Below are 21,479 nucleotides of genomic sequence, written 5' to 3'. Positions count from 1 at the left end.
ACATCGATTATATAATATTATTTAATAGTATTACCGTAATCTAAAAATATGTAAACATTACAATGCAGATCTTAAGATTTTTATGAAACTTAGAAAATGTAATTTCATAGAATGATTGCTTTCATTGTTGCTGGTTCTTTTAGGTCTTTTTTATTGCATACTACAACATGAAATTTTCAAGTTTTTGTGGCATATAATTCCATGACCTCACAGCAAGTAGGATAATGATAGTTTTTTAATCCATTATTCCATTCAAAATTCTGTTTTTCAAATCTGAAGACAGAAGGATTAATACAAAAAGATTCATTTTGAGTGCCTGGAAAAACACTCTAAGATCAACATTTGGCAATTATAATTTAATTGATCAATAAAATGGATCTATCTCAGCTATCTCAGCAATTCCTTCACTCTTTTTATAAATAATATTATTTGTTTTTAATTATAAAATGATATTTCATTGGGAAAACATAATTAAAAATAACTTTATACACCTGGAATTAATATAATAAATCAACTATGAAGTGAAAGTCAGTCAGTCATGTCTGACTCTTTGCGACTGCATGGATTATACAGTCCATGGAATTCTTCAGAATACTGGGGTGGGTAGCCTTTCCCTTCTCCAGGGGATCTTCCCAACCCAGGGATCAAACTGGGGTCTCCTGCATTGCAGGTAATTCTTTACCAACTGAGCTATCAGGGAAGCCTCAAAAATCAACTATAGTTCAATTAAACAAAAAACTTTATAAAGAAGGAAAAAAATTCTTAAACTTTTTAAAAAAAACTTTTGTATTGGGGTATAGTTGATTAACAAACAGTGTTGTGATAGTTTCAGGTGAACAGTGAAGGGACTCAGCCATACATATACAAGTATCCTTTCTCCCCCAAACTCCCCTCCCATCCAGACTGGCACACAGCATTAGGCAAAGTTTCCCATGCTATACAGTAGGTCCTTGTTGGTTATCCATTTTAAATATCACTGCTTACTCTTGATTCTTAGGTAGATTTCCATGTTCAGAACAGACTGGGGAGTCAGCACCCAAGGTTTATCTCAGGACTTTACATTCTCTTTCTAGAAAATTCTGCTATATTTGGAGAAATTTCTCTATAGTCTCTATGGGATCATAGATAGAAAGTTTTTTATTTCAATTGGAAAAAAGCTCCAATTTGATGCACAGTTGTAATAATAATGAGGACGAATTTTGTCCCTATTTATTCTAAAAGAATTAAAGTATGTTATATACACATATTATTTTTTAGTTATCATTTCATAATACAGTATAGAGTGAAACCTCACTAATTGAGTTGACATAGAGAAAACAGAATTAGTAAAAAGGATGAATTTCAATATTTTTAAATAATTGTGGTAATAAATTATAGGTAATATTTATGAGTAAATATCTACTTCTCTCTAATCTTGTGCTGCATCGCTTTAGTTGTATCTGATTCTTTGCGACCCCATGGACTGTAGCCCGCCAGGCTCCTCTGTCCATGGGTTCTCCAGGCAAGAATCCTGGAGTGGGTTGCCATGCCCTCTTCCAGGGGATCTTCCCAACTCAAGGATCGAATCTTAGCCTCTTATGTCTCCTGCATTGGCAGAAGGGTTCTTTACTGCCAGCGCCTCTCTGATCTCAGCCCTATGTAAAATATAATACAGAACAGCAATGTATTTCTGTTATTTTCTAGAAGATGCAGAATCTCTAAGTTATTTGTGTGTATATTTAAATCACATCTTCTCAGGCCTGCTTGCGTGAATAGAAATTACATATGTGCTGTTGGAGGAACCCCATGTAAACTGGTAACATTCTTAAAATGTGTTGTCTTGAGTTGATCCTACGTCTTCCTTTTTCTTTTCTTTCCCCTCCCCACTCAGAATCCAAGTTCACTCCAGCCATATGCTGACCTCATTCAGTATCAGACCAGGTCAATTTCTCACAGTTCCAAGTGGCACTTAAATACAAAACTGGAAAAGCTTGTCCACGACTCTCATTTTTCAGAGGAGGAAACTGAGGCCGCGCAAAGTGACTAATCAAACAGACCTACAGTTAACCTCCCACCCTCCTCCCTGTGTCTAGCAGCTCAAGAACCAGTTAAACTGACTCACCTAGCTATTTTTAAACATAGATGATGCAGAAGGAAAAGAGTCAGACCTTCCCTTGTCATAACTGCCCCAGTGAAAGAGTAAAGATAAATTATAAACACAAAGAATAAAATAAAGTGCTTGTTGTGGGGAGGAGAGTTCCCTGTTGAAGGAGCCCTGGGAAATGACAGCTGAAATTCCTAAATATCCATTCAGACATTCTCATTTATTTTTCTTTCCTCAACTTAGAAAACTTGTGTTTTGTTTCTTTTTAGTTTCTTTGGGGTTTTTTTGTTTGTTTTTATTTTACTTTGATTGGCGTATAGTTTATTTATAATGTGTTAGTTTCACGTATACAGCAAACTGAATCAGGTATACATACATACATATATATATGTACATATATATCTCCACTTCTTTTTCTTTTTAGATTCTTTTCCAGCATGGGTCATTACAGAGTATGGAGTAGAGTTCCCTGTGCTATACAGCAGGTTATTTAATATTTAGTAGTGTGTATATGTCCGGAGAAGGCAATGGCACCCCACTCCAGTACTCTTGCCTGGAAAATCCCATGGACGGAGGAGCCTGGTGGGCTGCAGTCCATGGGGTCGCTAAGAGTCGGACACGACTGAGCGACTTCACTTTCCCTTTTCCCTTTCATGCACTGGAGAAGGAAATGGCAACCCACTCCAGTATTCTTGCCTGGAGAATCTCAGGAACGGCAGAGCCTGGTGGGCTGCCGTCTATGGGGTCGCACAGAGTCGGACATGACTGAAGCGACTTAGCAGCAGCAGCAGCAGCAGCAGCAGTGTGTATATGTCAATCCCAATCTCCAATTTATTCCTCCCCCTACCCCATCCCCTAGTAACCATAAATTTGTAGAAAATTCGTGTTTTGTTTCTAATTCATCATGGCAGAAATGGTTTTAAATATACAAATTAAAATGTCTAAACTAAAGCAGACTCTAAAAGTAACGTATTTTAAATAGAAGCTACTTCTGTTATCTGCTAGGAAACTTGACTGCTGTAACATTCCCCAGTTAGGGGGCGCAAAGCCATAGAAAAGTATATACACTCAAGTGTGTTTCTCAAGAGTAGTGGACTTTGAGAAGCTCCTAGACACTTGGGTACTTTCCATAGTGCTTGAAGGGGGGACATCACTCCGAGAACTAATTTTATCTGTCATAAGTGGTTTCTCAGCCTTCCATTTAAAGAGCCAAAGAAAATGATAGTGAAGGACAGGGAAGCCTGGTGTGCTGCCGTCCACAGGGTCAACAAAAGTGGAACATGACTGAGCGACTGAACAACAACGACAAAGAGAATGTGGGGGAGATTCAGGTCCCTTCTAGGGTCCACGCTTCAGCCCTTTGACCTTTGCATCCAACCCACAACACCAAGGGTTGGAAACCACGGGTGCTGGCTCTTAAGAGATGCTTAGACCTTCAAAGATTCCAACAGCCCCCAAGGAACCAAAGCAAAGAGGCAGGGCCTACAGTTTCTGTTGTAAACCTGGCTCCGTATTTCTTCTTTGTGGTTTCTTCTGAGAACTAGAGGAAAAACAGGTGGGCCCACTGCATAACTGAGGCCAGGAGCTGACTCACCCCTGATGGGAACTCATTATTAAACTAGAAGGTGGCTTCCAAATTGATATCTTGGGTGGTTTTGTTTTCTTTTAAAATCTATATGCAGTATTTCAAAATAAACCTGTTTATTTGCTGGTGTTCAGTCACTAAGTCATGTCTGAGTCTTTGCGATCCCATGGACTGTAGCCCGCCAGGCTTCCCTGTCCTCCACTCTCTCCTGGAGTTTGCTCAAACTCATGTCCATTGAGTTGGTGATGCTATCTCACCATCTCATTCTCTGCTGCCCCCTTCTCCTTTTGCCTTCAATCTTTCCCAGCATCAGGGTCTTTTCCAATGAGTCAGATCTTCACATCAGGTGGCCAAAGCATTGGAGCTTCAGCTTCAGTGTCAGCCCTTCCAATGAATATTCAGGGTTGATTTCCTTTATGATTGACTGGTTTGATCCCCTTGCAGTCCAAGGGACTCTCAAGAGTCTTCTCCAGCACTGCAATTCGAAAGCATTGATTCTTCAGTGCTCAGCCACTATTTGAGAATATCCCTCAATCACTTTGCAATTCTGTTTTGAAGTCATGAGCTGGTAAACGTAAAACCTCTTGTTCTAATACATGTTGCCTGTATGAATGCCATAGAACACAAGTGTGTTGGAAAAGAAACGGTCAAGAGATTCTTTAGTAGTATTCTTTCAGAGTCAAAGAAGCCAAAGTATAATGTACAGGCTGTGCCATCAGCAGCTGGTAAACTTTAAGTGGAAATGAGCAATGCATAAGGTAGACCTGCAGCTCATCCATGGCTGTGAAAATGCATTAGTGGCAACGACAGTGGTCCATAACCTTTGCAGCTTAGTTGTTTTCACTGTGTATGTGTGTGTCCTTATGACTCTGCCAATCAAGTGATGGCTGTAATAAAATTCTGAACTTCGCTTCAGGACAGCTCAGAGGGAAAATATGAGTCAAGAAAGATGCATTACTTAATGGCCTTCGCTAATAGCAGGTTATAAACAAGGCTCGCTTGAGCACAAGCTGAACAGCAGCAAAACTGCTCTTCAGAGGGAATTGTGTTTTGAGTGGTCACCCTTGAGCTGCCCAGTCTAATACGGTAGCCACTAGCCTTGTGACATTTGAGGGCTTGAGACATAGCTAGACCGAACTGAGATACACTGTGAATACAAAATACACACAGGAATTTGAAAACTTACTAAAAGAAAAATAATGTAAAATATCTTATGAATGATGTTAATATTGATTACACATTAAAATTGCTTGGGCTCTACTAAGTTAAAAATATTATTAAAATTAATTTCACCCATTTCTCTTTACTTTCTTCATGTGGTTATTAGAAAATTTTAAATTACATATATGGCTCATATTACATTTCTAGTGGACAGTGCTGCTCTAGACTAAGAGAGACTGCCCATAGAGTTTAAAAGCAGATTGTCAAGAACTAGTAAAGGAGTTTGAGTGACAATGACATAATGATATGAATCTTGCAAGGTAGTTGAGTTGGCTGGGTATGACTGGCAATCTAGGGGCAAACTGGCCAATAACTGCATCTCAGTTTCTTCATCTGTAAAATGAAGGGAATAATGGTAGACTGTTTACTGCTAGAAGGCTAAATGGAATAATGCAGGTAAAGACTTTAGTGTGAGGTTTGATGCACTGATCAAAGGGAGCTTCAATAATCATGATCGCCTTGGGCAACTCCAGCTGCTGTAACAAAATACTATAGACTGGGTGACTTACACAACAGAAAATTATTTCTTACAGTTCTGGCAGCTGGAGGTCTGTGATCAGAATGCCAGCATGGTTGGGTTCTGGTGAGAACCTTATTTCTGGCTTGTATTAATACTTGGCTGCCTTCTTGCTGTGTGCTCACATGACAGGGAGAGGGAGAGAGAAAGGCTCCAGTCTCTTCTTACAAGGGCACTAAGTCCATCGTGAGCACCTCACCCACATGACCTCATTTAAACCCGATGACCTCCTAAAGGCCTCACCTGTTAAGACTATCACATTTGGGTTTAGGGCTTTAACATATGAGTTTGGAGCGGGGGAACACAGACATTCAGTCCATCACATTCATTTCAAAAGTCCAATCGGAGAGAGATTTCACGTAGATCTGCAATTTGTTTACAAACGCCTTTTCGACACTGCAGTCTAGTGGGTGCTGGGCACCGTTTTTGCTGGATACTGAGCAGCTGGCCTTGCCAACTCTGAGTGGGGTCCTTGAACCAGGAGCAGTGGCATCACAGGGAGCTTGCTGGGAATACAGGACCTCAGCCCCCACCCCTCGAACCTATTGAGTCAGAGTCTGCACTTGACCTGGTCCCCAGGGGCTTGGGGTACACATTGCTTACACAGGGCTATCTAGGATCTGAAGAGGAGGGAACCTCCCTGGCAAAGTGTTCAGACTCTAGTGGTTATGTGTTTGTGTGGGGCTGAGGGTGAAATCAGAAGAGAATGAGACCATTACAAGGGTGGTTCGAGGAAGGCCATTACAAGACCCCCTTGACCTCCCGCGACCCAGAACCAACTGTGAGACAGGCAAACAAGCGGAGCAGACAGAGGTCAAACTATCAGCCTTATCACAGACAGGACTTTTGGAGAACAGGCACTTAGGTGTGTGGCTTCCTGCCCCTGAACCCCAGAAACAGAGACTCATAAAGACGCAGGCGGTGTCTCCCCAAAACAATACGAGGAGGGGAAGGCCTGCTTGGTGTGCTACTTTTCTATTGCGGCCAAACTAGCAAATGATCACCGACTTCGCAGCTTACACAACACTGGTTCCTCCAGTTCATTCTACCAGCGTCTTCTCCTGTCTATTTCAAGCTGATTGCTGGCGTCCACCTCCAACCCATCGTCACTGGTCTTGACTGCTCCTAAATGGCACGTGGGTGGGAAATGGGGGAAGATCCCTCCCTCTCTCTCACTTCAGTCCTCCCTTTTCTGCCCCCATTTTTTTTTATCTAAATGCTCACGAGTCTTGCTTGGCAAGGTTGTAGCTCATCTGCTCCTTCTCTACCCCGTCTAATTCACCTATCCACCTCTGATAGATTTATTTTCCCAAAATACATCTCCATTGTGTTAGTTCCCAGATTTCCAGGCTCTGAGAGAACCCGCTGCCCTCACACTGAAGTTCAGGTTGCTTTAGATTGTGTAAGCTGCCTCTGACCTGTCTGTGTTTGTGTCTGCCAGCGCTGTGTCACCTACAAACTGCCACACCCCAACCTGATCCCCAACTTACGCCCCACCTAGTTATGAAGTGTCAGAACTTCATCCATGCCTCTCTCATGCTCATCCTTCTGCTTGGAAGGCCTTCTCTCCCAACCCCGCCAGGCACCCCCAAGCCTTACCAACCACCTGGTGAAAATCTACGACCTCCAAGAGTCAAATCAATATCATCTCTGACCAAGAATCAGGTCTTTCCAAAGCCCACCAGGTGGTGTCAACCCCTGTGTGTACTTCCTCCAGCTCCCTGGACTCTACACACGTGTCCATCAGCGGCTTGATACACCACGGCTCTCACTTATTGGCCAAAAGGGACCTTGACTTGCTCTCAGACTTTGTAGATGGCTGGAAGTAACTTCAGAATCCTAAATACTTGAGCTTCTGCTCAGTAAAGAATTTCAGGACTATTTTCTGATAGAGACCTTGAGACAAGGGAGGATAAAAGTCAAAGATGAGATCAGAGTTTAATCATTCAGAAGGCTAAAAAGGATGCTGATAAAAATACATAGTTGTGGTCAAAAAGAAACATAGCTCATCACGTGTGTAGATTCAGATGTGGGGATGAGAATGTGTGCGTGTCCAGAGATCAAGAGTGAAGTAACTTTGGGCAGATTTCCTAAACTCTCCAAGTGTAAGATTTCTGGTCTGTAAAATGGGAATGGTGTTGTTGCAAGGAATAAATCGGGCAAGGTAAGCTTTTTGACCGTGGCCTGGCATACAGCAGCCATGGAGAGACTGGAAGGGAACCCTAGCCAAAGTCAGCTCTCACTGTTGTGAACACCAAGACCTCTCTTCTCTTACAGTTCAGGATCTAGTATCGTTAACAACTCCTTGGGCAAATCATTTTAAATTCCTACAGGTGTGACTTCAGGTACAGACACCCACCTCCTCTCTCTCCCCTCTCACCCCCTAGCTTAATGATGCATGCTGTCTCCTTGAAGCTGCAGACACAGGACAAACGAAGAAAGCTCTCAACAGACTGCTGCACACCTTTCAAAATCCTCTCACTTCTGCCTTTGTTTTTTGGTTAAAAAAAAAAAATCTTGGCTCTTCTCTCAGAATCACTGAAATATTAGGTGTGTAGACAAAACACTTGCCTTTCCACTCTGCTTCTCCTATTTCTCAGTCTCAGACATGGAGAGGCTTCTCAGGGTCTCAAGAGAGAATTTCCAGGGTGGTTAATTCTGTTAGGTCTCTTTAGCATAAACTCAGCTGTCTGGTCAATCTTACCGCTGTGAATTTCCCCCGACCTCCATGCCTATTAAAACTAAACTTACTAACTTCAGGGTGTATTTGTTATTTTCTGCCTTATCATTCACAGTTAGTGCAAATAACTCTTTCTCTGCTCTGTTTTTAAAAAATTTTTATGGAGTCACTTTATGTTCTTATAAACCACAATCTTGTGTGTATGTGTCTTTAAGAAGGCTCTTTTGAGAATTTTGTTGTTTAGTTGCTAAGTCCTGTCCGGCTCTTTGCAACCCTGCGGACACTAGCTGTCAGGCTCTTCTGCCCATGGGATTCCCCAGGCAAGAATACTTTAGCGGATTACGATTTCCTTCTCCAGGGTATCTTCCCAACCCAGGGCTCGAACCCGTGACTCCTGCATTAGCGGGCAGATTCTTAAACACTGAGCCACCAGGGAAGCATCCTTTGAGACTATACATACTTAATTCCTTTCATTTTTCATCACAGGGCAGTCCTTCAGAACCCCTGATTATTTCAGTTGCCCTTTTTGCTTAACAAAAACATAAAACTAAGGAGCTGAAAATCTTGTTCTCCTGCCTATTTAAACAGCGTCTGGAAATCTGAAATAATTACCTCCTTTCTTAAAGGTTTTATTTAAGCAATATTATACTAATATTATGCAGTGGAGTTGAAAGCTCTAGGTCTGCAGTATTTGAAATGTTCAAATCTTAAGGCTTTGAAAAATGCTATTTCCTCCATGTTAATCATCCAGTTCTGACCATTATCCATAACAAGGCTGATGAAATCATTTTCAATTGAGAACATTACACATAGATATTCAAGGGAAAGAGAAATAGCTTCATAGGCTTTGCTTAATGGATTTACCTGTGACTTTACCTGTAACTAACTGTACATGCAGGAGTATATAGTAAGTGATCCATATGTGGAAATTATCATGACAATTATTTTCAGTAACAAATGATATCATCTGTCACTTTAAGAATGAAAGCTTTCCGTATAAGCAATCTGCCCTCCTAGCAAAGAGAAAGAAAGGAAATCAAGTGGTAAGAAAATATTTCCAAAATATCTTATCATTGGAAGTAAATGATCATAATGTTTGTCTACTAGTTTCTTTTAGAAGATACATTCCAAACTGTTATTTTTATCACTTTGAAAACTATTCATATTTTTACTTTTTTGCATTTAGCTTCTAGTGTGTCACAGATTTTTTAATGTTTTTGTATTAAGTTAGGGTTTGGGAGTTTTTGTTGTTGCTTGTTTTTCCTTACCTATCAACATTTTTTTTTAATTTAATTTTTATTCTACCTTGGTGTATAGTTGATTTACAAAGTTGTGTTACTTTCAGGTGTACAACAAAGTGATTCAGTTACACATTCGCATATATCCATTCGTTTTCAGATTCTTTTCCCATATGGGTTATTACAGAATATTGACTAGAGTTCCATATGCTATACAGTAGGTCCCTATTGATTATCTATTTTGTATCTTATAGTGTGTATATGTTAATCCCAAACTCCTAATTTATCGCACCCACCTTTCCCCTTTGGGTTTGGTTTTCACTTTGAACTGTGATCCATCCCTACATTATCCAAATGCATTTTTAACATTCATGAAATAAATCACATTTGCATCCCATATAGAACTTAAAAGAGGTTATTCTATGAATGATCAAGACCTCAGTATTAGATAGCAATGGGAGACATTGGTAGAAGGTACATAAAAACCATATGCATATGTAACAGTTCATTTTTTATATGATGATTTATTGTTTTAAGTTATTTTTGAGCCAAAGCTGGACAATATGCTATAAAAATTTCCAGTGCTAAAAAATGTGAGAGGCAACAAGCTCCCAAAAAAATGAGAGAGGGGATTTAGTGTTCATACTGGCATTGGTTCCAATTACAATTAATCAACTGCAGTAAATTTGGTGTTTGCTGTCAATATATTCACACAATTATTTTTATTTTCCTATTTTCTACTCTTTCAGAATGTGTACACGGAATGAATCCATCTAGAGACGTTCACGGTATGTTAGATTCCAAATTATATCCTTTACATTCACATTCATATATGCATATATATGACATTTTATCCATGTACCTCTATTAACCCAAATAATCAAGACTTTTTTTTTGCTGATTCAAAAATATTTAAAAGCTGTTTTCCATATTGTAAATGTCAAACATATAAAACATTCCAATGAAACCTTAAATGATACCCTCAGTTCTACAGCGTTTACCACAGGTGCATTGTGCTGTTATTAAATGACTCTATATGACTCTCTCTAAAAAAAAAAAAAAGCTTGGCTTCTATGTGTTATAACCTTGTTTATTACTTTTGCTATAGCAGTGCTAATGCAAAATTTTTATGAGCAAAATGCTTACTAAGCATCCCTAATTTTTAAAAAGATTAATTTAAATTCTTTCTCAGTTTGTTACTTGTGAGTTGTAAATTGATTTACAAAGTTCGTGCAATAGTCATATATCAACCACAGGATCCCATGGAAACGTTCACACAGAGGAAAGATGTAGTGAAATAACGAAGGAATCTGGTCCCCCAAAGTAATTATATTTCAAAAGTGAAATCATCTCAAATCCACTGGGAGAAAGGGATGTTTAATTATTTAAATTCTAATGTTGAAAACCGGACAATGTGTATTATACATACATTAACATGTATGTTAGTCTCCATCAAAATTGTTCTCATTCCCTGTGCCATTAGTGCCAACTAATGTGGTCCACCTCTAGCAAAATACATTCTCTGATTTTTATTTTCATTAAAATGGTCACTGAAAACAGAAATAATTCTTATAGAAATGTTACATTTTAGGAATGTAATTTTAGAAATATATTACTGCGGGGATTTTAAGAGAATGGTTGAGATTCTTATTTTTGAGAGCGTTTTGAAAGAGTAAAAAATGTGTAATATTTAAATGTTTTCTGAGACCCCCATCATTATATATTTACCTAAGGTTGTAGAAAAAAATGTCAATAAGCTATTTTCCAGTGAAATTGTTTTATTTTCCCCTTCCAGCTAAGCAAATACTGATTTTTCAATTCACTGTGAAAACTCATATTTCATTCAATCAACTAGGAGCCTTTTGGAAATTTCCCCCATGCAGCAAATTTGGAAGAATCTGTCACACAGCATCCATCCGCCCAACATATTGCTTCGTTGTAACTTTTGTATTGTATTATGACAAAAGCAAATATTAGTATTATTCCAGGGGAACACTAGGAGTGAATATAGAAATATTTCCTTTCCTTATCTCTTAGAGAAGCAAGGAAAAGGAAATTCTATATCGCCGCTTAAATGAGCGCTCCTGGTGGAAAAAGAGTACATGGTTTTATTCAACTCCATACGCTACATGTACAAAGCCCTTTAGATTAAGCGGTTCGTGATACCCCCTTAGTTGAGCCCCAGGCTGCCAGCTTTCCATTCATTTTAGTTCCTCGATAAGGAGGGGCGGTGTGTTTTGTTGCTGGTTTTCAAGCGTGCACCCCGTTAGCGCAGTTACAGCCTGCGCAAGGTCCTGAGAACCCCAACTGCCCGGCGGCCCCACTCAAATAAAATCAGCTACAGCTTTCCTTGCTGCTACCGTCCGTCCTTGTCGGAGTTCGAACTCAGGATTTACTGGTTGAGGTTCTGAGCTGAGCAGCGTCTGAACCGGGTGCATCTATCGCTAAGCCTCCCTTACTAAGGGAACCTGATCCCCACCTGGAAGACCGCGTTGCGTAGGGCTCCCGCGGCCCCTGGCAGGGTTGAGGGTTTCAGGCAAACAAACGGTCGCAGCCCCAGAGGAGCTTTCTCTGAGTTTTCTGAGCCGGCGGCTAAGCCCCCAACCCCCGACCGCTACATCCTCCGAGTCAGAACCCATTTTTGCCTCCATCACACTCTTGAGCCCCCCCTGCCCCGGTCCTCGGGGGTCTATGGGGATGCACTTGATCGGCTCCTGTGGAAATACACTCGAGGCAAAGCAGAAAGATTTCACTCGGCCCGAACTCGCCTCTAGAACGGGCAGCGTCGAACCCGGGCGCAGAAGAGCGACTGTGTGGCCCCGGGGCTCCGGCGCAGACGGCGGGCGGGTGTGGTCTGGGGACTGCTCGGTATTTGGGATCGCTCGGTCCGGGTGGAGAGAAGACGGTTTGGGGCGCGGGGGGGGGGTGGTCTTTACACCTGCAATGTCTGAAATGAGGCTTCTTCAAAAATCACTTTTAAAGAAATGTACAAAGGCGTTTTATGAGACTCCCCCAACCCCCAGACCCATTAAACAAAATACAGCTGAGTGTTGGAAGTTCCAGAAGGTCCCAGGTTTTTCGGAGCGAGAGGAGCGAGGGGACGGGGACACCAGGCGAGATGCCGGGCAGGAAGGAGGAGGCCGGGCCGTGGGGCGCCCGGGACGCCCGCAGCCCCTACGGCCTGGGACCAGCCGACGGTGGGGACGGCCAAGGGATTTCGCGGAAAAAAAGACCCCGATGCGCGCGGGTCGCGACAGCCGGGACCCCTGCCGGGAGGTTCCCCTGCTGCCCTCCCGGCAGCTGGGATAGCGGGGCGCGGGGTGAGACGGGGCCGCGCAGGCAGGCTGCGGCCGCCGTTTCTCCTTTCGCTTCTTCCCCAGCTGAAGTTCGTACCGGAGACCCAAAGGCCGCCAGAAGGACCGCGCGAGACCCGCGCCGTCGGGGGCGTTCCCGGGCGCGCTGGCCGGCCGCCGGGCGCCTGCTGCCCCCTGGCGCCCGCGCCGAGCCGCCAGGCCTCTCCGTGCCTGGGGCGAGGGAAGCGGCCGCGGCGCCAGGAAAGGCCTCTGCGGGCTGGCCCGCCACGGTCCCTGCCTCTGGCCGGCCTCTTGGCGCTGGAGCCCTGGGGAGGCCGGAGCGGCGGCGGCAGCGCTCCGGCACCCCCAAATCGCGCGTCGGCAGGGGGAACCAAGGTGGTGGGTGGGAAGGGAGGGTCCCCCACCCCGGGGGTGGGGGGTCTGGCGAAGGACCCCCGCCCAGGGGGGAGTCGACGTGGAGGGCTCCGTGCCAGGCGAGGGAGGGAGTGGATGAGCGCCCTCCCCCCGAGGGAGGGACCCGGTGGGCTCCGCGCGGAGTGGGGGGACAGCGCCGCGGCCGGGCGCGGGGAGGGGCCCGGGGCCCCTCTAAGCTCCGCGAAAATGCCCGCGGCGCCGCGGGGACGGGAGCCGGGGAGACGTCCCCGCCCGCGCGCAGAGCCGGGGTGGCTTCAGCACCCGGGGCGGCTGGCGCGCGAGCGCGCGCGGGCGGGGAGCGGAGCCCGGGGGCCGTTTCCGGGGAGCCGGAGGTGGGTGCGGAGCGCGGGCGACCTGGGCCCCGCGGGGGAGCAGCCCCCGGAGGCTTTCCACTTTCTTTCCAGTCGCTTGTTCTTTGGGGGGGGGTCTTTTCTGAACTACGGAACTCCTTCGCTGGCCGCCGAGCTCAATTCCACCTGAGCGAGGCGCGCCGCGTCAAGATGCAGCGAAAAACACCAAGAAAACAAATCCAGAGAGACAACTCAACACACAAAAAGCAGGTCGTGGAGACCGACCACCGTCTGGCCTCAGTAAATGAATCAGCGCCACTTCGTCGCGGCTGCCAACCGGCGCTGAGCGGCTCCCTGGGCTGGGCCCTCGGCCCTTCCCGGCCCCCTCGCGGCCGAATCCCATCCACGCCGGGAAAGCCGAGGCCTTGGGGCCGCCTGGGCCGTCCGACCCCCGGGTCTCGGGAGCCTAGCGGCGGCCGCTTCATCTATCTCCATGGCTCACGGGGCGCTTCCCTCCGCCAGATCTCTGAGCCTAGACCATTTGGGGCTCAGCGCGCGGACCGATCTCCGGCAGATCTCTGAGCCTGGACCATTCGGGGCCCATCGCGCGGCCCGAGTCCTCCCCAGGCCGACCGGCCTTCTGCTCCACCTCCTGGGTCTCCGAGCCACGGCCGCCCCTGGAGCGGCCGCTCCCGGCAGCCCCCCGGGGCGGGCGGACGGACGGACAGCCGCGCAAGCCCGCGGGTGTGCAGAGCCGTAGAGCCGCCGTCCGCACCGGGGTAGGGGTCTCGAGCGAGCGTGGGAGCGTGTGCCTGCGGGGATGTGGATGCGGGGAGCGCGGCGTGGCCACCGCACGGGCGGTGGACTCTCCACCCCGGCCGCGTACAGTAGCGCGCGGCGGCGGGGGCGCGCGGGCCAATTCCAGGAGCCCGCGGCACCGAGCCGCGCCCTGCCTGATACCGGAAAGGCCTGTGATTGGCCGGCGGCCGCCCCTATGCAAACGAGCTGAGGGAATGGAATTCCTCGGGCCGGGCTTACAGTAAAAGCACGTTCATTTCCAGGCACTCTCATTCATAGAGCCAGCGGGCGCGGGCGGGACGAGCGCCCCGCGGCCGGACCCAGCCAGGGCACCACGCTGCCCGGCCCTTCGCCGGCAGGCACCTCTTCCTGGGGATACTGGGGACGACAGAAGAAAGTCAATCTTTGCCGTTTTTCCTAGAACCGCGTTGGAACTTCGATTTTGATTTTTTGTGTGGGTTTTTTTTTTTTGCCTTTTCCTACTTTTGAATGAACTGGTTTCTTGGCTGGATGGTTCCATTTCTTTCCTGGGTGTGAACTTTTCTCCGGTTGTGTCCTTTGACAACCGCGGGAGAGAGTGCGCCGGGCTTCGTGGCGAGTGGTGAAGTGGCGCGTGTGCGTGGCAGGGTGTGCGTGCTTGTGTAACTCGAGCCGCCCCGTCTGTTGCGATCTGCGCTGCGGAGCCTTTCTCGCCAGGGCCCGCTCCACCTGCTGCGGTTCCGCGGTGAGTGTGGGTAAATTGGCGCGTCCGGGCAGTTCACCGGGCCGGCGCTGGGGCGACGTTGGAGGAAGCTTGTCTCGCTACTGCCCAAGTCGGGGCTGACTCACCGGAGTCGATGTAGACGGCGGCTGGCTTCCGAAGAGTGCGTGCCTGCGTGCGTCTGACTCCGCTGCAGCTCACCTCCCACCAAACCACAGGATCAGCCACAAACTTAACCAACATCCCCAAACCCGAGTTCTCAGATGTGGAGAGCTGAACCCTGAGTGTCATCGACTTGGACTTTTTTTTTTTTTAAGATTAGCCTTTTCTTTGATAAAGCTTGAATTTTCTGAACTGAGCATTTTGCCAGAATTTATTGAAAACATGACAAGTCCTTCTCGCCCAGCCTTTCAACTACTGAAGCTGATTCTCAAGGCTACTTAGAGAAGAAAAAAAAACCTGCAGCGAACATTAATGGGTTTCTGTTGTGTTTAAATTCTCTACAGATTGTATTGTAAATATTTTATGAAGTAGAGCATATGTATATGTTTATATATATGTGCACATACATTAGAAGCAGGACCTTTTGGAAGTCTCAGCTCTCGCTTTTAAGGACCGAAGCCAGTTTTGCATGAATAAAAAGTGGCGCCGTGTTTGAAGACACTCGTGTATTTTCTGTTGTGTTTGGACTTTAGACAAAACTCACCTGGGGAAAAAAAAAAGAACTGACAGGCAATTAACTACTGGAACTTCTAAATCCTGTATTTGCTGGTCCTTCTGTTCTCCGCATAAATAGTTTAGGAAGTGTATGGGAATTTTTGCCTCCGGGAACTTCTGTAACAGCCAGACTGAAACTTCAAACTCTCAAAGCAAGCCTCAGAAGAAGATAGGGTCCCTTGGCACTTGACTTTGGATTCTGATCACCCACTTTTTAAAGCACTAAGCGGTCGGTACTCGGGTCTAAGCTGAGGCTGATCGTCAGAACTAGAACTTTTTCCGCCTTCCTGGACTGTTCCTAACTTAGTCACCCCCCTCTCCCCCAGCCACCTTGCAGCAATAAAGGCCCCTGAACTTGTATGTTGGTCTCCCGGGAGCTGCTTGCTGAAGATCCGCGCCCCTGTCGCCGTCTGGTAGGAGCTGTTTGCAGGGTCCTAACTCAATCGGCTTGTTGTGATGCGTATCCCCGTAGATGCCAGCACGAGCCGCCGCTTCACGCCGCCTTCCACCGCGCTGAGCCCGGGCAAGATGAGCGAGGCGCTGCCGCTGGGCGCCCCGGACGCCGGCGCCGCCCTGGCCGGCAAGCTGAGGAGCGGCGACCGCAGCATGGTGGAGGTGCTGGCCGACCACCCGGGCGAGCTGGTGCGCACCGACAGCCCCAACTTCCTCTGCTCCGTGCTGCCCACGCACTGGCGCTGCAACAAGACCCTGCCCATCGCTTTCAAGGTAACTCGGGCCGGGGCGGGTGGCGGAAGGACAGGCAGAGGCCGGTCGATCGCCGGGGCCATCGGGGAGGGCCGCGGCCAGGCAGGCGGGGCCGGGTTCTAGAAGAGGGCCGGCGCGGAGGCCCTTGGTCCATCCCTCTGCGCTCAGCACTCGGGGGATGCTGCGTTGCCGTGGCGACCCTCGGTGGGGCGGGTGTGGGCGGGGGTGGTGGTGGAGGGGGCCCGCTTCAGTCGGCCGCCGCGGCCTCCAGGGGATGGTTGAAAAAAAATCAGGGTGCCTCCGCCCAAAGACGTCCACGGAGGGCCGGCGGGACCTCCTCCTCCGGCAGCGGTCCTTCGCTTTGATCCAAAGTAGGAAAAGTTATAACCTGGCCGGAACCCAGTCTGTCTGCTCCCTGCTTGACACCCAAGCCCTTCTGAGGAAGGCATCAGGAAATAAAATCGAGATACTTTGATATACCTTTGGGTCCAGGAAAAGAAACTTGACAAGGAAAACTCTCAGGGCTTTTTCCCACATCCACCCCCTCTTTAACAGCACTGTAGGAATTAGCAAGTTCAAAGTCCACCGCGGACTCGAGTTAAGTTTGCAAAAGTTTTTGGAGGAGTGTTTTGGTGTTTTGTTTTTTTTTTTTCTTTTTTTGAGCTTCTAGCCTATTCCTGCCAGAAGCCGCAAGTAGCGAATCCTGTTTCTTTTCCGGGAACCCTCCTGAACGTTATCGCCGGCTCACCTAGCTTGAAGCCCGGGTCAGCGAAAGGAGAGCAGGCTGGCTGCCGTGAGCCCGGGGGTCTCATCCGCCCGCTTTGCTGTTTGAGGGGAGGGGGGCGGCGACGTGGACCAGGAAACTTCAGCCTTTTAGCTTCAGAGGTCCGCGTTCACTTTTCACCCTCATCTTGCGCTAGCTTTCAGCTGTCTTGAAAAACCTTGGCCTTCAAAGGGGCTATATAAACAACCCCGGGCGTTTTTAAACAACCGTCCCACCACCCCTGGCAGCAAACAGAAGACGTTTCATTTCGGCGGTAGGGATTCCGTTCTTCTGTCTTGGGTGGGTTGAAGAAGGGGCAGCTTTTTTAATACAATCAGTGCTGTCATTTCCTGTTCTTTTAATGGGACTAAGGCAGGCAAGGGGTGGGGGGTGGAAGCTGTAAAGATCAGCTACTCTTTAAAAAAAAAAAAATCTGGCTACATAATTGTCCTCTTTAAGAGGAGATTAAAGTTTTTTGTGGTTCCAAGCCTGGGATGGATGTTTAGCTAGTTACAATGAATAAATGTTCACTTTTTAAAATACGGAGTTCTTTATTTTTAAGCTTTAGACACCTTCCAAACTTAGATTATAGTTTTTAAAACAAACAAAAAAAAAGTGTAGCTGGTTGCCTGTATAGAGTTGCCTCAATTTTCTGAAAGAAGGAGTTTTTGAGACGGATAAAGACAAGGATGACTTTGAGCAGCTGCTGGACCCCTTCCTGCCCCTTCCTCCAGCTCTGTAGATTTGGGTTGGGAGCCCATTTCAATTTTAAATCACTCTAATCCCTGTATATAAACAGACTCAGCGGGCAGACCTCCTCAGCTTGGACAGGGATGGGCCCCGGATCACTCGCAGATAAGTGCAGAGGGGAGGAGACAGGCTGGTAATCAACCGAAGGGTCCTTTAAACCAGGTGCTGCAGACACACCAAGGGAGTGTGGGTTCTCAGAGATCTGTGGCTTCCTTTGGGCCAAGTCACAGGCTCCTTTGCCTCTCTCCTCCTTGGCTAGGGAACCCACACCCCAAATACTAACTGATTAAGAAAGAATCTGAAGGAGTTAGAGCCAGGTCATTTCTGGAGCCACTCCATGAAAGTATTTCCTTCTAAAAGAATGGGAAAAGGGGGAAAAAAAAAAGCATGTAAATTGCTTTCCTGAGCCATCAGGGAATTCCCTTTAGCAGAAATCTTAATAACCCTAGAAGGTTTCCTTTTTAAAATGACTTTTGACAATTCACTGTTTTAAAAAAAATCTGTTTTACTGAGTGATAGTTTCTAGGTTCAAGATCAAGGTATAAACCTCTTGAAAAAAGTTCAAGTGGGTCTTGAGAACTTTGCAGGCAAAGGAAAGGACAGTAGAGGAATCAGACCGCTTGGTGAACAATCTGTAGTGACTCCAGTCCCCAGGAAGAGGGGCCTCTTTCTAAAGGAGACCTGTTCACCGCCTAACGGAAGAAGCAGACAGAACTGCCAGTGAGGGAACAAGCACAAAGATTAGGGATAAAGCAAGCTAAACTTTGGTGTCCCTGACTCCACTCTGTACTCATCTTGCACTGCCTACCTCCCAAGCACTTTCTATAGAAATTATTACTTTAGAATTTGGATTTTATGTAAGCCCCAGACAACCTCTTTAAGAAGGTAAGCACTGAAGAATTACTACGATCCCCCATACTAAGGAGGAGAAAATGTAAAACCATGATCAAGTCTGACGGTATTGATGAGAAGGAGCACTGAAATGATGCTTTAGTCATCTTCTGAATATGTGTAAATCCTCTGCTTTAATCTTTGAAACTAAAGGGAGATTTAAAGGTGTGAGTTTTCCTTAAAATAAATGAAAACCGTCCTAATTGCTTATCCTGGACCCTAAAATATCCCCCACGCCCCCGTGTCTTTGGTGAAATTGCCTTTATATTTTAGCCTAGGAGAGGTCCCTATTTTACCACAGAGAAAAGTCTCAAATTTGCTACCTGTTACTCATTAATTACCGAAGTAGTCAAAAAGCTGTTTGGATGACTTAGGATATGTTTTGTAAGACTGTAATATTAAAGTTTATTTAGGCCCTGGTACACCAGAGTCCGAAGGCATAAACATGCCTTCAGCAAGTTGAGAGGCCTTGGATGCTGATAGTAATGTTCTTTTCATAAGAAAGAAAGAAGTAACGTTTCTGTCGGTGAGATCATGGTCTCCTAGCTATGCAGTAAATGTCATCTCAGCTGAACGCTAAGTTCCACCCTGCAGCTTTCTTTAAAACACTGGAAATTTAAGGAATTTTAAATAAATGAATTGTGGCTATAATTTCAGCCTAACTGGAGTTGGTTTAAAATGCCAGTTTCAGCCGTGAACAGGCTGACCAAGAGCAGTGTGGGGAGGTTCTGTAATATAGAAGAGGCTTGATATTTTGCCCAACTTCCTGATACTTTAAAAACAGAGAAGTTAAAAAAAAAAATGAGATATCCTTTGGCCAGCAAGTCTCTTCTTGTCTGTTTGGTCTGTGTTAAAATGTAAACGTTTGTGTTTCCTTACCTATTGTTTATAGCTTTTCATTCCAGTTGTTTCTTTTATTCTGTTTGAAGGTAGATTTTTAAAAAAAATTCTCTGCATATTGCCTATCAATGATTAAATCTATATCAAATTAACAGAAATGTTTTTAAATTAAAAATATTTTTCTAGTCTAAGAATGCTTGCTAACAATTAGATGATATTCTTTATTAATGTAATTTTCCTGGATTTAATTCTTTCCCTCCTCTTCACCAAGAAAAATCTATAAAAGTCCAAGTAAATGATCTTTGAGCCCCGAAATGTCTTTGACTCCTGCTTCAGTTTGAAAAAAGGGAAAAGGAGTTAAACTCCTAATTTCTTTAGTCTTAAATTCCAGCATCAACAAATTTTTCTTGTTTAGCCGCCGTGATTATTTTACTCTCTATTTCTGTTTGGTGACTGCCTCGTGAATTTGCCACATTACTGATGAGGGTAGTTTTGGAAAGATGAGTAAGGCACAGACGTGGAGCACTGTGAGCAGGGCCAGTGGGAGGAAGGTGATTTAGGATACATTTTGATAGTTACAAAACAAGATTTATTTATTTTAAGCTCTTTAACCAACAATGAGTTATTCAGTTTGAAAACCATGCAGTTGATCCGGTCCCTGTATACTTACTTACTGAATGTGGAATTAAAACAGAGACGCCAGGTCATCACAGGGAGATGGGGATGAGGAAGTAAAAATATGTTTTCAAGGAGGACATTTCAACATTGTGAGCTAATTTTACAGAGGGAAGTGAAAACAGTTGGGGGGAAAACAGACTGGGGGTGGATTTTTAAGAGACTGAAAAGAGCAGAATAAAACAAGTCTATTTCGTGGCAATAGAAAAAACGGTAACAATAACTACATAACCGATCAAGGAGATTTATTTCAATAATGGTTTTGAAACAAAAGAGAATTGTCATATTACTGCTCTTAATTTAACAGCAACAAACATAATGGGTTTAACTACTAATTAGAGGCTGCTTGGGGAAGAAATAGCTATGCTTTTAAATTTCCTTTATGGAAAACACATCCAACATTTGGATGGAAAGGATTGGAAAGAAAGATGAGAGTGCCAGTTGGATAAAATAGGTGAGGAGCATGCCTGCCTATTGCTATAAGAATTGAGTCTCCTGGTACAGTCCTGGGGTCGGAAGGATGCCTGCCTCTTATAGTGAGTTGGTTCAATTTCCCTGTCATAGTCCTTAGAATCCAACAGCTGAAGCGCCCTAGGAAATAAAAGGAATAAATGGTCAACTGGATGACACGAGAAACGGCGATGACTAAGCAGGCAATGAGAATTTAGAGAAACATGGCTTTTCTATCATACAAGGGGGCCTATGGCAGCCTTATAGGCAGACAGAAAAAGAGGACAGAAATATAGGTGTTACCCCTGCAAAAATTATGTATCAAATATTAGGTAAAAATGGGGAGGTGGAAAACAGGAGGAGGAATAACCACTGTGGAATGCTTTATTAACACAACTCAAAAATAAAACCCTATTCCCACCAGCAGTCACTCCTAATTCCTCTTTCCCTCAGCCCCTGACAACCAGTCATCTATTTTCTATCTCTGTGGATGTGCGTATTTTAGATTTTTCATATAAATGGAATCACACAATATGTGAACCTCTTGTGAATGGCTTCTTTCACTTAATATACTGTTTCAAAGGTTCATCTATGTTGTAGCACGTATCAGAACTTTATTCCCTTTTGTGATGAGATAATACCAATTGTATGAATCTATCAGTTTTAAAGTCCATTATCAGTTTATGGACATTGGGCTATGGAATACTTTATTTTTGTAATAAATTTATTGTAATAAGTTTTAAAAATATAAAATAAAGCCCCCCAAATGATTATTAAATTGGAATGATGAGAACACATTTCACTAGTGACTGAGAAAATACCAATCAGGGGTATTGCAAGTGATAGGA

General features: G+C 45.3%; 1 protein-coding gene across 5 annotated transcripts in view; it reads left to right on the top strand.

Annotated features, from left to right (window-relative positions):
• RUNX1 (RUNX family transcription factor 1) overlaps positions 1-21,479 on the top strand; it is a 273,518-nt gene that overhangs the window by 158,923 nt on the left and 93,116 nt on the right. For 2 of the 5 annotated variants that reach the window (XM_081558865.1, XM_081558889.1), the window contains exons 3-4: positions 10,074-10,112; positions 16,030-16,283. In XM_081558865.1, the coding sequence (XP_081414991.1) occupies positions 10,074-10,112; positions 16,030-16,283 (293 nt within the window). Of the gene's footprint in view, positions 1-10,073; positions 10,113-13,297; positions 13,385-16,029; positions 16,284-21,479 lie in introns of those variants that run through there. The other 3 variants (XM_081558871.1, XM_081558897.1, XM_081558881.1) reach the window with 2 other exon arrangements.

The sequence above is a fragment of the Giraffa tippelskirchi genome, chromosome 2 (genome assembly GCF_054371585.1).
Source record: "Giraffa tippelskirchi isolate mGirTip1 chromosome 2, T2T-mGirTip1v1.2.pri, whole genome shotgun sequence".
Classification (NCBI taxonomy): domain Eukaryota; kingdom Metazoa; phylum Chordata; class Mammalia; order Artiodactyla; family Giraffidae; genus Giraffa; species Giraffa tippelskirchi.
This window is presented reverse-complemented; position numbering and strand designations above follow the sequence as displayed.